The sequence below is a fragment of the Mandrillus leucophaeus genome, unplaced genomic scaffold (assembly GCF_000951045.1).
Source record: "Mandrillus leucophaeus isolate KB7577 unplaced genomic scaffold, Mleu.le_1.0 Scaffold522, whole genome shotgun sequence".
Lineage (NCBI taxonomy): Eukaryota > Metazoa > Chordata > Mammalia > Primates > Cercopithecidae > Mandrillus > Mandrillus leucophaeus.
Window position 1 is genome coordinate 908,547 of NW_012105609.1, and position 13,908 is coordinate 922,454.

The 13,908-nt window shown below is 47.0% G+C and overlaps 1 protein-coding gene across 1 annotated transcript in view; it reads right to left on the reverse strand.

Annotated features, from left to right (window-relative positions):
- RANBP10 (RAN binding protein 10) overlaps nt 1-13,908 on the reverse strand; it is an 82,775-nt gene that overhangs the window by 46,864 nt on the left and 22,003 nt on the right. The window contains exon 3 of the mRNA XM_011996722.1: nt 2,994-3,046. Coding sequence (XP_011852112.1) covers nt 2,994-3,046 — 53 coding nt within the window. The remainder of the gene's footprint in view (nt 1-2,993; nt 3,047-13,908) is intronic.

Genomic DNA, 13,908 nt, shown 5'->3' on the forward strand with positions numbered 1-13,908 from the left:
AAAAAAAAAAAAAAAAGAACATATGAAGAAAAGAATACTAAGTCCAACACATGGCGTAACAAGCCACATCCTAAGACTACCTAAAAGACAAACATGAGGGTTTCCTAATACAGAGTCATTTGCTTCGGTTTATTTTGTTTTAATTGCATTTACATTTTTAAAACAGATAACATATTTACAAGAAAGAAAATTCCAAAGGATCGAAAGTCAAAATTTTTCTTTCTCAGTCCTGGCTCCTGCCACCCATCTCTTCCCAAAGAACAGCCAATATTACAAGTTTTTCTGTAGCTTTCCAAAGATGATCTATACATGTACAAGTAAATACAGATATGTTTGTTTTCTCTTTTTTCTGCACAGTTGGTAGCATATTATGTATTTCCATGCTTTCTATTTTTAATTTCCCAATATATCCTACAGATGATTCCAAATTGGCACCTAAAGAGTCTCCGGCCAGGAGCAGTGGCTCATGCCTGTAATCTCAGCACTCTGGGAGGCCAAGATGGGTGAACCGCTCAAGCTCAGGAGTTCCAGACGAGCCTGGGCAACCTGGCGAAACCCTGTCTTTATTAAAAATACGAAAAAAACTAGCTGGGCGTGGTGGCATGTACCTAGAGTTCCAGCTACTCAGGAGGCTGAGGTGGGAGGATCGCTTGAACCCAGCAGGTTGAGACTGCAGTGAGCAGTGTTTGCGCCACTGCACTCCAGCCTGGGAAACGAAGCAAAACCCTGCCTCAAAAAAAAGAAAAAAAAAAAAGTCCCCTACCAGGCAGGCTGGCTCATGCCTGTACTCCTAATATTTTGGGAGACTGAGGCAGAAGGACTGCTTGAACCCAGGAGTTTGAGACCAGTTGGGGCAAAACAGTGAGACCCCATCTCTACAAAAAAAGAAAAATTAGCTGAGTATGGTGGCTTGTACCTGTAGCCCCACCTAAAGGGGAGAATGAGGTGGGAGAATCACTTGAGCATGGGAGGTCAAGACTGCAGTGAGCCATGATTATGCCACTGCACTCCAGCCTGGGCAGCAGAATGAGACCTTGTCTCCAAAAACAAAACAAAAAAAAGCTCATAAAAGTCTCTCTTCTCCACTACCAACTCAGTGCAAAAGTTGAAAGAGCACACCTAGAGCAAACAAACAAAATTAAGAATCAGTTTGCACTTGACAGGAAATTATTTTTCCTGTTCATTAAGAGGCAGAGCTACAGATACTACAGTTACATCTCCTTAGCCAAGGCCAGACACTCGTATAACAAAGAACACAGCCACACACATTCTGATTAATAATGAAAAACCAGTTTTCACTCAGACTAATCAAAGGGGGAAAAAAAGTAAGATTCCTGACAATTAGTTGAATCCTAAGCATCCTAGATTGAAAGTATTTGAAATCAGTCTACTAAAAAAAATCAGTGATTCACATTAAACATTGATCAGAAAAGATGTAAGGTCTGAGTGGTACTCCCTGTTTGGGAAAAGCCAGCTGCCTTCTCTGTGTCATAGGCACAAAGAGTAGGAGGCCAGGAAAAAAAACACGAGGACTTTTCCTGACCCCATGACAGTGTCAGGGAAGCCTGGATCATGTCACTTCTGCCACTCAAGGGACCAATGGACTTAAGACCATTTTCTGGAGCCCATCAGTTCATGGCAGAAGCTTTGTCTCCCCAGTTGCAGCCAGTCCAGGTCTAGGTATGAGCTGCTGGGCAGAAAATAGCTGAAATTAGCCAGGTGTGATAGCACAGGCCTATAAATTAGCCAGGTGTGGTAGCACATGCCTATAATCCCAGCCACTTGAGGGGCTGAGGTGGGAGGAGCGCTTGAGCCCAGAAGGTTGAGCCAACCAGAAGGTTAAGAAGGTGGTGCCAACATTGCACCACTATACTCCAGCCTGGGTGAAAAGTGAGACCCTGTCTCAAAAGAAAAATAATAGATGATAAAAATAAGGCTGGGTGCAGTGGCTCACTCCTGTTATCCCAGAACTTTGGGAGGCTGAGGCAGGCTGATGGCTTGAGCCCAGGAGTTCAAGACCAGCCTAGGCAATGGCAGAACTCTGTCTGTACAAAAATTACAAAAAATTAGCTGGGCGTGGTGATGAGCTCCTATGATCCCAGCTACTAGGAAGGCTGAGGTGGGAGGATCACCTCAGTCTGGGAGGTTGAAGCTGCAGTAAACTGTGATTGAGCCACTGCTCTCCAGCCTGGGTTACAGAGTGAGACCCTGTCTCAAAACTATATATATATTAAAAAATAAAAAATAAAAGTAAGAAACTGTTTTAATCATGTTCTACGTGGGAGGTCACTTAAAAACTTTGATTTTTTTTTTTTTTTTTTTTGAGATGGAGTCTCACTCTGTCGCTCAGGCTGGAGTGCAGTGGCACAATCTCAGCTCACTGCAACCTCCACCTCCCGGGTTCAAGCAATTCTCCTGCCTCCACCTCCCAAGTAGCTGGGATTACAGGTGTGTGCCACGACCCCCAGCTAATTTCTTATTTTTAGCAGAAGCAGGGTTCCACCATGTTGGCCAGGCTGGTCTCAAACTCCTGACCTTAGATGATCCGCCCGCCTCAGCCTCCCAAAGTGGGATTACAGGCGTGAGCCGCTGCGCCCAGACAAAAACTTTGATCTTTAACATGATGAAGTAACAAAGGAGCCAAGGTTGGCAGCAGTCTTCCTCCCAGTACATGCCTGAGTCTGCTCAGCTAGGCCAATGGGAGCAAGGGCTACTGAGGCGTATCCCCACCTGGAGCAAACTCAGGTCAGTTGACTTTGATGGCAAACAGTTCAAATTCCATTAATGACAATCACTTGTCAATTAATTTTTGGAATGGAAATGCACACCATCCTGGCCCAAAGGCTACCTTTCAGGATCCTCCAACCAGTGGCATGGCTTGAGGCAGGCAGCTAGCAAACAAAGTCCTCCCCAGCCTCTCTGCTACCACCATGACTCTCAACACCAATTGGATCAGGAGAGCAGAACAAATGTTCTCTTCAACAGTGACTCACCAGGAAGTCTGTTCATGTTGACGCCTTGAGCCGAGAGTCCTATTCCCATGTAACTTCAAAAAAAAAAAAAAAACACAAAATTTTTGGTTAGCAAACGCTTATGTTTCTCCCTTCTCAAATATTTCTTGGTAAAAGACAAAAAAATGAGAAAAGCAATGAATGTAGAGGCTCTTATACTAATGGTTCTTGGAGAAACCTGACATTTTGATTTGCTAATGGAAAGCATCTTACTGCCTCACCCAGCTAGAGAAACAGAAGGTTGTGTGTACGTGTCACTGTGAAACACTGGCTTCAGTTTCAGAGGACAGTGTCATGAATTCACGGTTTCCAGTTCTTTGGTGTTTTGGATGTAGCTAAGGCACAGAATCTATTCCTAAGATGTGCCTGAAGTATCTCAATCCAAGGTAGTGCTTGACAGAGCAATGCACGGTCGTTCCACAGGGACAACCCAGTTTGCACCAAAGACCAGGACATGGAAAAAGTAAAGCCATGTTGGATCTACCTAGGATCATCAATCAAGACTGCTCACACAGAGCTTGTTCTCTGGGTCTCAAAATTAATTACCCTCCCGACATACATTCACATTGGCCTCCCAAACCACACAAAGCTGGGAGTAGTGATATATGAGGCCCGGAGAGATCCCCTAACTCCTCCCACTCTTTGAAGAGTGAGGGCTTATTCTCCTTGAACCCTGACTCAGCTGTGACCTCATTGGAGTACGCAACCTGGGCTCCTGTGGGGCTGCTCCCTGTGTCATTGACACGTGGAGGTGGAATGGCGCCCAGATGTGGGTGTCAGCTTCCTCTGGCTGCTCTCCCCTTAGACAGTCCACTCAGATTCTCAAGTTGAGGCAGGGGTTTGTACAGAGGCTCCCAGACCATCTACTAATAAACACCGTCTTACCTTTGGACTTGGGACTTTTAAGTTAACGCTGGAACGAGTTAATACTCTGGGGGACTACTGGGAAGGCATGATTATATTTTGCAATGTAAGAAAAACATGAAATTTGGGGGGCCAGGGTAGAATGATATGGTTTCGATGTTTGTCCTCTCCAAATTTCATGTAGACATGTAATCCCCAGTGCTGGAGGTGGGGCCTGGTGGTAGGTGTTAAGATCATGGGGATAGATCCCTCATGAATGTCTTGGGGCAGTCCTCACAGTAATGAACAAGTTCTCTCTCTACGTTCCTGCAAGTTCTCGTTGTTTAAAAGAGTATGGCACCTCTCTGCAACTTGTTCCCGTTTCTGCCATGTGACATGCTGGCTCCTAGTCACCATCCACTGTGATTGTAAGGTTCCTGAGGCCTTTGCCAGCACCATGCTTCCTGTAAAGCCTGTAGAATTGTGAGCCAATGAAACCTCTTTTCTTTATAAATTACCGTGTCTCAGGTATTTCTTTATAGTAACATTAAAAAGGCTTAATATACTGCCCCTGCCAGTCCTTTATTGGCAGTAAATGCCCTTTTGCCTCTCTCTGGGTTGCTGCACCACTATATTTGGGGGAGCAGCCTCTACTACCCAAATAAAGGATCAGGCAGGGAGGGAAGGCTCTGACCTACTCACCTTCCTCTGAAACCAGCTATCCCAATCATGCTGGGCAGGAACCAGGAAAGGATACAACCCAATATATGGCCCTGATAACTTGGCCCACATGGCTTAGGGAAAAAGGTAGAGAAGGGAAAGGAGCAAAGCAAAAGGAACAGCACTTCAAAGAGGGAGTTTCATGGTTCAAAGGGAATTTGTCTTCTGCTTTGTTTTAAGCAGCATTTGAGACAGAGTTGGATCCTTAAAGGTCAAAGACATGAACCAATATATCCTGCAGTTGGACAGGACTGCTCAGTCATTCCCAGAAACACACAAACTGCCTGCCACTTCCTGCTAGAGGGGCTAGCTTCAAGGACCATCAGGAACAGAAGGTGTCTCAGCCTGCTGGCAGAATTCCCATTAGATTAAAACTTGAACATTTTTCCAGAAAAACTGTAGCCCAAATAATCAGCTTCCTGACTTTACATGGCAGAGGCTGCTAAAAGTCAGTCTCCGTTCCTTCAGTACCTCAGCTGAACAAGCAGCAAACGACCCCAGCTGCCCTGCAGTCAGCAGTCCAACAGGCACAAGTGCAACACAGCCAGGGCTTTCCTTGACTTAGACAACAGCCACTCACCATGCCCTGTTCAGAGGGGCCTGGGGCTACGCCCAACAACACATGTCATCCCATCCCTGGCACACAGGTTTCCTGACACTAGGTAAGGGTTTATGTTTGGAGCACAAGTGCAAAGGGGGAGGTCAAAGGTCACTCAAGAAGAGTTATGCTCGGTCGCTGCAACTGGTTCCACAACATTCTATGGGAATGAGGAATCACTAAAGCACCTGTGCTCAAAACACAACTTGCTTAGGCCTCCCCATAGGAGAAGTCTCTCTTTTCTCCAGCAGCTAGCCCTAAACACCTTCCTACAGACTCTGTTCCACAGGTAAGATGGTGTTTATTAGTGGATGGTCTGGAAGCCTCTGTACAAACTCCTGCCTCAAGTTGAGAATCTGAGTGGACTGTCTAAGGGGATAGCAGCCAGAGGAAGCTGACACCCACATCTGGGCGCCATTCCACCTCCACGTGTCAATGACACAGGGAGCAGCCCCACAGGAGCCCAGGTTGCGTACTCCAATGAGGTCACAGCTGAGTCAGGGTTCAAGGAGAATAAGCCCCCACTCTTCAAATACTGGGTAACATTAAGTCTTTTCCAAAAGCATGGTGTTTTAAAGCTACCAAAAAATGCACTCTTCTATCTTCCAGAAACTTTTCATAAACTTGAAGACTATCATCCAACCAATCTGAGAGAAACAAAGCAGACTCTGTGAATATATTAAAATACACTGAATTGTACACTTTAAATGGTGACTTGTATAGCATGTTAAATTACATGTCAATAACACTCAAAAAAGTGGGAATAAAAGAAAACTACCTTAACACAACAAAGGTCATATATGAAAAACCTGGCCAGGTGTAGTGGCTCACACCTGTAATCCCAGCACTGTGGGAAGCCGAGGCAGGTGGATCACTTGAGGTCAGGAGTTTGAGACCAAACTGGCCAAAATGGTGAAACACCATCTCTACTAAAAATACAAAAATTAGCAGGGTGCGGTGGCACACGCCTGTAATCCCCCAGCTACCAGGGAGGCTGAGGCAGAAGAATCACTTGAACCCAGAAGGCAGAGGTTGCAGTGAGCCAAGATCAGGTCACTGCACTTCAGCCAGGGTGAGAAAGCGAGACTCTGCCTCAAAAAATAAATTTAAAAAAACCCACAGCTAACATCATACTCAATGGTGGAAGACTGAAAGCCTTTCATCTAAGATGCCTGCTTTCACTACTTCTATTCAAGACAGTATTGGGAGTTCTAGTGAAGCAATCAGACAAGAAAAAGGAATGAAAGACATCCAAATTGTAAAGTAAAACTATCTCTGTTCACAGATGACATGTTCCCATACGTAGAAAACCTTGCAGGGTGCGGTGGCTCATGCCTGTAGTCCTAGAACTTTGGGAGGTCGAAGCAGGAGGATCGCTTGAGCCCAGGAGTTCGACACCAGCCTGGGCAACATGGCGATATCCTGTCTATACAAAAAATTCGGTGCACATGGTGAAGTGCACCTGTAATCCCAGTTGCTTAGAAGACTGAGGTGGGAAGAGCACCTGAGCACAGGAGATCAAGACTGCAGTAAGCAAGACGTGCCACTGCACTCCAGCCTGGGTGACAGAGTGAGACTCTGTCTCCAAAAAAAAAAAACAGGAAAGAAAAGAAAGGGAAACCCTAAAGATTGCACAAAACAAAAAACTTGCCAGGCACAGTGGCTCACGCCTGTAATCCCAGCACTTTGGGAGGCCGAGGTGGGCAGATCACGAGGTCAGGAGATCGAGACCATCCTGGCTAACATGGTGAAACCCTGTCTCTACTAAAAATACAAAAAATTTGCCAGGCGTGGTGGCGGACGCCTGCAGTCTCAGCTACTTGGGAGGCTGAGGCAGGAGAATGGCGTACACCCAGGGGGTGGAGCTTGCAGTGAGCCGAGATCCAGCCACTGCACTCCAGCCTGGGTGACAGAGCGAGACTCCATCTCAAAAAAAAAAGAGATGTCAATACTACCCAAAGTGATACACAGATTCAAGGCCATCCCTATCAAAATCCCAATGATGTTTTTCACAAAAATAGAAAAATCCATATGGAATCTCAAAACAGTCAAAACAATCTTCAAAACGAACAAAGTTGGAGGGCTTACACTTTCTGATTTCAAAACTTACTACAAAGCTACCATAATCAAATTGGTGTAAGACTCGCATAAAGATAGACATACAGTCCAAGGAATAGAATAGAGATCCCAGAAAGAAACCCTCACAGGTACAGTCAGCTGATTTCAACAAGGATGCCAAGACCATTAGATGGGAAAATGACAGTTTTTTTCAACAAATAATTCTGGGACATCTGGATAATCACAAACAAAAGAATAAAGTTTGGCCAGGTGTGGTGGCTCATGCCTGTAATCCCAGCACTTTGGGAGGCCAAGGTGGGCAGATCACCTGAGGTCGGAGTTCAAGACAAGCCTGACCTACATGGAGAAACCCCGTCTCTACTAAAAATACAAAATTAGCTGGGTATGGTGGCGTATGCCTGAAATCACAGCTACTTGGGAGGCTGAGGCAGGAGAATCACTTGAACCCAGGAGGTGGAGGTTGCAGTAAGCCGAGATCGTTCCACTGCACTCCAGCCCGGGCACCAAGAATGAAACTCTGTCTAAAACAAAAAAAAGAAGAAGAAAGTTTTTTGCTTACATTATACCATATACAAAAATCAACTCAAAATGGATCAAAGACCTAATCATAAGAGCTAAAACTTCAACTCTCAGGAAAAGACATAGAAAGAAAGCTTCATGACATTGGATTTGGCAATAATTTCTTGGACAAAAGCACAGGCAATAAGAGAAAATATAGATAAACTTCATCAAACTTTAAAACTTTTAGCTAGGAACGGTGGTGTACACCTGTAGTTTCAGCAATGTGGGAGGCTAAGGCAGGAGGATTGCTTGAGCCCAGGAGTTTGGGACTAGTCCGGGCAACACATTAAAACCTAGTCTCTAAAAAATGAGAGGGGCAAAGTCCTTGAGTAGATGTTTCCCTAAAGAAGGTGTACACGTGGCCAACAAGCACCTGAAAAGATGCTCACCATCACTATCATTACAGAAATGCAAATCAAAACTACAATGAGGCCAGGCACAGTGGCTCATGCCTGTAATCCTAGCACTTTGGGAGACAAAGGCAGGTGGATTGCTTGAGCTCAGGAGTTCAAGACCAGCCTGGGCAACATGGCAAAACCCCATCTCTACAAAAGAAATATAAAAATCAGCTGGGCATGGTGGTACTTGTCTGTAGTCCCAGCTACTTGAGAGGCTGAGGTGGGAGCACAGCTTGAGGCCCAGGAAGTCAAGGCTGCAATGCCTCATGCCATTGCACTCTAGCTTGGGTGACAAAGTGAGACACTGTGTCAAAAGAAAAATAAAATAAAAATAGTCTGGGCGCAGTGGCTCATGACTGTAATCCCAGCACTTTGGGAGGCCAAGGAAGGCTGATGGTTTGAGACCAGGAGTTCGAGACCAGCCTGGGCAAAATGGTGAAACCCTGTCTCCACCAAAAATACAAAAATTAGCCAGACATGGTGGTGCGCACCTGTAGTCCCACCTACTCAGGAGGCTGAGGTGGGAGGATGGCTTGAGCCTGGGGTGGGTGGAGGTGGCAGCAAGCCAAGATGGCACCACTGCACTCCAGCATGGGAGACAGAGCCAGACGTTCTCTCAAAGGAAAGAACAAAAACAAAAAACAGCGAGATACCACTTCGTACCCTTTGAGCTGCCAAGAATGAGACAAAAAAATAAGGAAAGGGCGTAACAAAAACCTCAAACTCGTTCTCCTGTACACATACTACAATATCTTTGCATCTATGGAACAGGAAGAATCCCCATAGGAGGCCACTGACACTACCTTTCCTCTATTGATCTCTGGAGGCACTTGAATATGGCTGAGTTATTAGGAGCTCTTGGGTCCTTCCTAACGTTGAATAATTCAGTAAAAACAGGTGTGATAAATTTCTTTTCATAGAGGTTCTTCCAGTCATTCATGTCATCAACAAAAATTCCCTGTACCCAGTATGGTGCTGGGGACACATGGATGGGAGCCTGGGCTCAATCCTTGCCCTTCAACAGTTCTAATGTCAAGTCGGGGCAAGCCAGAGACTCAAGGTGTGCTGACTCAAAGTCAGGAATTCCCTCAGGAAGTGAAGGCTGAGCCAAGGCCTGGTAAAGGAGATGAGAGGAGAAAGAGGATCATGGTCCACGCAGAAACAGCAGAATGTGGGCCAGGCACACTGGCTCACGCCGGTAATCCCAGCACTTTGGGAGGCCGAGGCAGGCGGATCACGAGGTCAAGAGATCGAGACCATCCTGGCCAACACAGCGAAACCCCCATCTCTACTAAAAATACAAAATTTACCCGCGCGTGGTGGTGGGTGCCTGTAGTCCCAGCTACTCAGGAGGCTGAGGCAGGAGAATCACTTGAACCCGGGAGGCGGAGGTTGCAGTGAGCTGAGATTGCACCACTGCACTCCAGCCTGGAGGCAAAGCGAGACTCCGTCTCAAAAAACAAACAAATAAACAAAAAAACACAGCAGAATGTGAAAAGGCATAGAGGCAAGAAAGCAGCCACATGGTCAGGGAACTAAGAGAAGTTCAGTGTGACAGTCTGGGCAGACCCAGCTGGATCAGGAAATGGGCTGTGCACGCACAGCCTGCATGCTAGCTTAAGAAATCTGAACTTCATGAGAGGTAAATGGCAAGCCACAGAAGGGGCTAAGCTGGGAATGGTGGCTTCAGCCTATAATCCTAGCTACTTGGGAGGCCAAGGCGGGAAGATCACTGGATGCCAGGAGTGCAAGACCAGCCTAGGCAACATAACAAGACCACCTATGTCTCTAAAAAAAAGAAAGGGCACAGCTAATCAAACAGCTGATATTTGAAAAATGGATCGAAGAACCAAAACTGGACACTTCCAGAGTCATTCCCATGGAAGATGACAAGGGCAGGACAGGAACAGTGGAATGATGTGGAGACAGGCAAGTGCGCTCTAGAACACAGTGAATTTATTGGGTGCGGGAGGGGCTAGAGAAGCCCAAGACACTGCCCAGCACAACCAGGCACCAAGGAAAGGTCAATTCTCTGAGACCCACTTGGAAATACTAGAGCCAAAGTGCTCAGCCAGAGTTAGCAGCAGCCATTCTCCAGCTGTGCTCTCTAGCCCTGGTACTGATGCTATGTATTTGCTCCATGGAGCAAATACAGTTGACAATCCCAGACTCCAATCTCACCTCCACCACTGAGTTCACCACACGCCCACTGGCATGTCTCATGTGCTCTCAGAGCCTGCTTTATCAGCTATTACCATGAGGCTGGAGAGGCCCCAGTGCAGCCATTCAATAGGATCAGACAAAGGAGCACCTGGGTGCAGTGCCGGGGGCTGAAGGTGGATGAAGGGATAACCCCACTTTGTCCATTCATTCATACACTGGAGGATCTTCCAGCATCAGGATCTGGTAAGGAAAGGAGGCCATTCTGGAAGGCCTGGATCTCAGGACATCTAAAACAAACGCCTGTTTACTTGAGATTACCAAGGAGAAAGGAGGTATTTGCTTCCTAGTTGGTAACGGGCCAGGCTATGCTAGGAACACTCACAGATACAGCCTGCCTGGGTCAGCCTGGGAGGGAGGGCGGCAACAAGGGCTCTTACTCCCGGAGCAGGTGACTGGAATAGATAGAGCAACTTAGCTCCCAACACTTCTCTACTAGGGCCTCCTTTTCTAACTGCAGGATACATTGAAGGAGCTGGAGAGAGGGAATTATTTACGCTATGACACAAGTGAAAGTAAAGTAAAGCCATCTGACTTACTCCTTTCTTCTATATGGCAGCAAAGTGGAGAAGAGACATCATGCCAGAGAGGTGAGACAGGAAGTAAGCACAGAGAGACAACAGACAAGCTCTTCGCGGCAATGAGGCCCCGAGTGGGCCTATAACTTCTCAGTTCCTACCCTTGCCTGCCAAAACCACAATGCTAGTTGGAGATACAAGAACAGCTACTCTGCCCCATCTAGCACAAGAGACAAGAGGGCAGCAAATAGGCGCTGCTTGGGCCAAGTGGAGTTGAGATCCACCAGAACATGAGCTAGAGAAGCAACCGCCCCTAGAAGCAGGCAGCAAAGGCCCACAGCTGTCCACACTCACGAGTCCACCCAGAAGCTTCCACCATCCACTACAGGTGGCAGGGGGTCCATGCTGCCACCCAAGCAAGGGGGTCCACCCAGCCCTGCCACCTGAGCAAGTCTGCTGAAACCCCGCAGTCATATGGAGAGCTGCAAGTACAGTCCAGTCCTCTTGGATTCCTTTTTCTCATTTTCCAGATTTTCTACAACTAACACAAATTACTTTTTACAATTTTTACATTTTAATTTCTAATTTTTTTTATTTGAGACAGGGTCTCACTCTGTCTCCCAAGCTGGAGTGCAGTGGTGAGATCTTGCTCACTGCAACCTCTGCCTCCCAGGCTCAAGCCATCCTCCCACCTCAGCCCCTTGAATAGCTGGGACCACAGGTGAGTGCCACCACACCTGGGTAGTTTAGAGACGGGGATTTGCCCTGTTGCCTAGGCTAGTCTTGAACCCCTGAGCTCAAGCAAGCAGCCTGCCTCGGCCTCCCAAAATGCTTGGATAACAAGCGTGAGCTACCGCACCCAGCCAAATAGTTTATTTTATATTTTATTTTATTTATTATTTTTTTAGAGATGAAGTCTTGTTCTGTCACCCAGGCTGGAGTGCAGTGCTGCGATCTTGGCTCACTGCAACCTCTGCCTCCCAGGTTCAGGCAATTCTCTTGCCTCAGCTTCCTAAGTAGCTGGGACTACAAGATGTGCGCTACCACGCCCAGTTAATTTTTGTATTTTTTCAGTAGAGATGGGGTTTCACTATATGTTGGCCAAGCTGGTCTCAAACTGGTGACCTCATGTAATCTGCCCAGCTCGGCTTCCCAAAGTGCTGGGATTACAGGCATAAGCCACCATGCTGGGCCAAAAATCACTGTAAGAGCCATCTCTTAAAAACCACTTTTAAGAGCAATGGGTACAAACTGCAGAGTTTGTTGGCTCTCACTCATCAAACTCTCTCTGGATCACCCCAGGACAATATTTCAGTGATGGGGGACACATTAGGGAACATGGTTTCCATGGTCAGCTCCTTGGTCCACCTAGCACCCCAAGTCTTGACAGAAGGGCAGAGGCTGCATCACAACAGTACAGCTTCAGAAACAGAAGAAACAGTCAAAATCCTTGCTGAGCAGAGGCAATGGGGCTCCGGCTTACATGGCACCTAGTATGTCCCAAGCTGGGCACAGAGCACACACGCAGGAGACCCTGCTGCAGTGAGATGGACTTAGCACAGCTCCAACTGACTAGAGTTTCTTCTGCGACCCAGGCAGGCCTGGTGGTGGACAGAGGACAGAACCTTAGAAACCAGGGCCACCTGACTCTCACACCTTCCAGATACGTACAAGGCCACAGGAAGGAGACGACCCCTTTACTGTACTCTACCACCCTCTGCTGACAGCAAGTTTGAGACCCCTGCACAGAGAACCCTTTTGACAACAAGTCTGACTTCCCTTCCTGCCTCCTGAAGAGTTCTGAGGTGACAGGAACACTTTGCAGCAAGGCTCCAAACACAACACCCTTGACTCTGAAAGACTGATCTCAGACACTCCAGCCTAATTCAGGACTATGGGTCTTAGATTTCAACCCACATATCAGGTTCCTTATTAGAAGAGGAAAGGTTAAACCAAAGGCTCTTAAGTTCCTTCCCAGCTCTGACCTAGAGACTTCAGTTCTTCACAGAAAAATGTCTGTGCACATTGTAAATGTGCAGTGCCCAGATGCAAACCCAAGATGAGGAAGACCCTGGAACAGCAATCAAAAAGTCACTAAGAAGACATCAGGCTGGGTGCGGTGGCTCACACCTGAAATTCCAGCACTTTGGGAGGGCGAGGCGGGTGGATCACAAGGTCAGGAGTTTAAGACCAGCCTAGCCAAGATGGTAAAACCCCATCTCTACTAAAAATACAAAAAAATTAGCCAGGCGTGCTGGCAGGCGCCTGTAATCCCAGCTACTCGGGAGACTGAGGCAGAGAATTGTGTGAACCCAGGAGGCGGAGGTTGCAGTGAGCTGAGATTGCGCCACTGCACTCCAGCCTGGGTGACAGAGAAAGACTCTGTCTCAAAAAAAAAAAAAAAAAAAAAAGATATCAAAGGAAAAGAAAGTTACAGAGCAATATAGATGAATATAGATCCAAAAATCCTGAACAGAATAGTAGCAGACCAAATCCAACAGTATATTAAAAGGATTAGATACCACAACCAAATGGGATTTATCCCAGACAGGCAAGGGTGATTCAACATAAGAAAATCAGGCCGAGGCCGGGTGAGGTGGCTCATACTTGTAATCCCAGTATTTTGGGAGCCCAAGGTGGGTGGATCACTTGAGGTCAGAAGTTTGAAACCAGCCTGACCAACATGGTGAAATCTCATCTCTACTAAAACTACAAATTAGGCCGGGCACAGTGGCTCACGCCTGTAATCCCAGCACTTTGGGAGGCCAAGGCAAGAGGATCACCTGAGGTCGGGAGTTTGAGACCAACCTGACCAACATGGAGAAACCCCGTCTCTGCTAAAAATACAAAATTAGCCGGGTGTGGTGGCCCATGCCTGTAATCCCAGCTACTTGGGAGGCTGAGGCAGGAGAATTGCTTGAACCTGGGAGGTGGAGGTTGCAGTGAGCTGAGATCGAGCC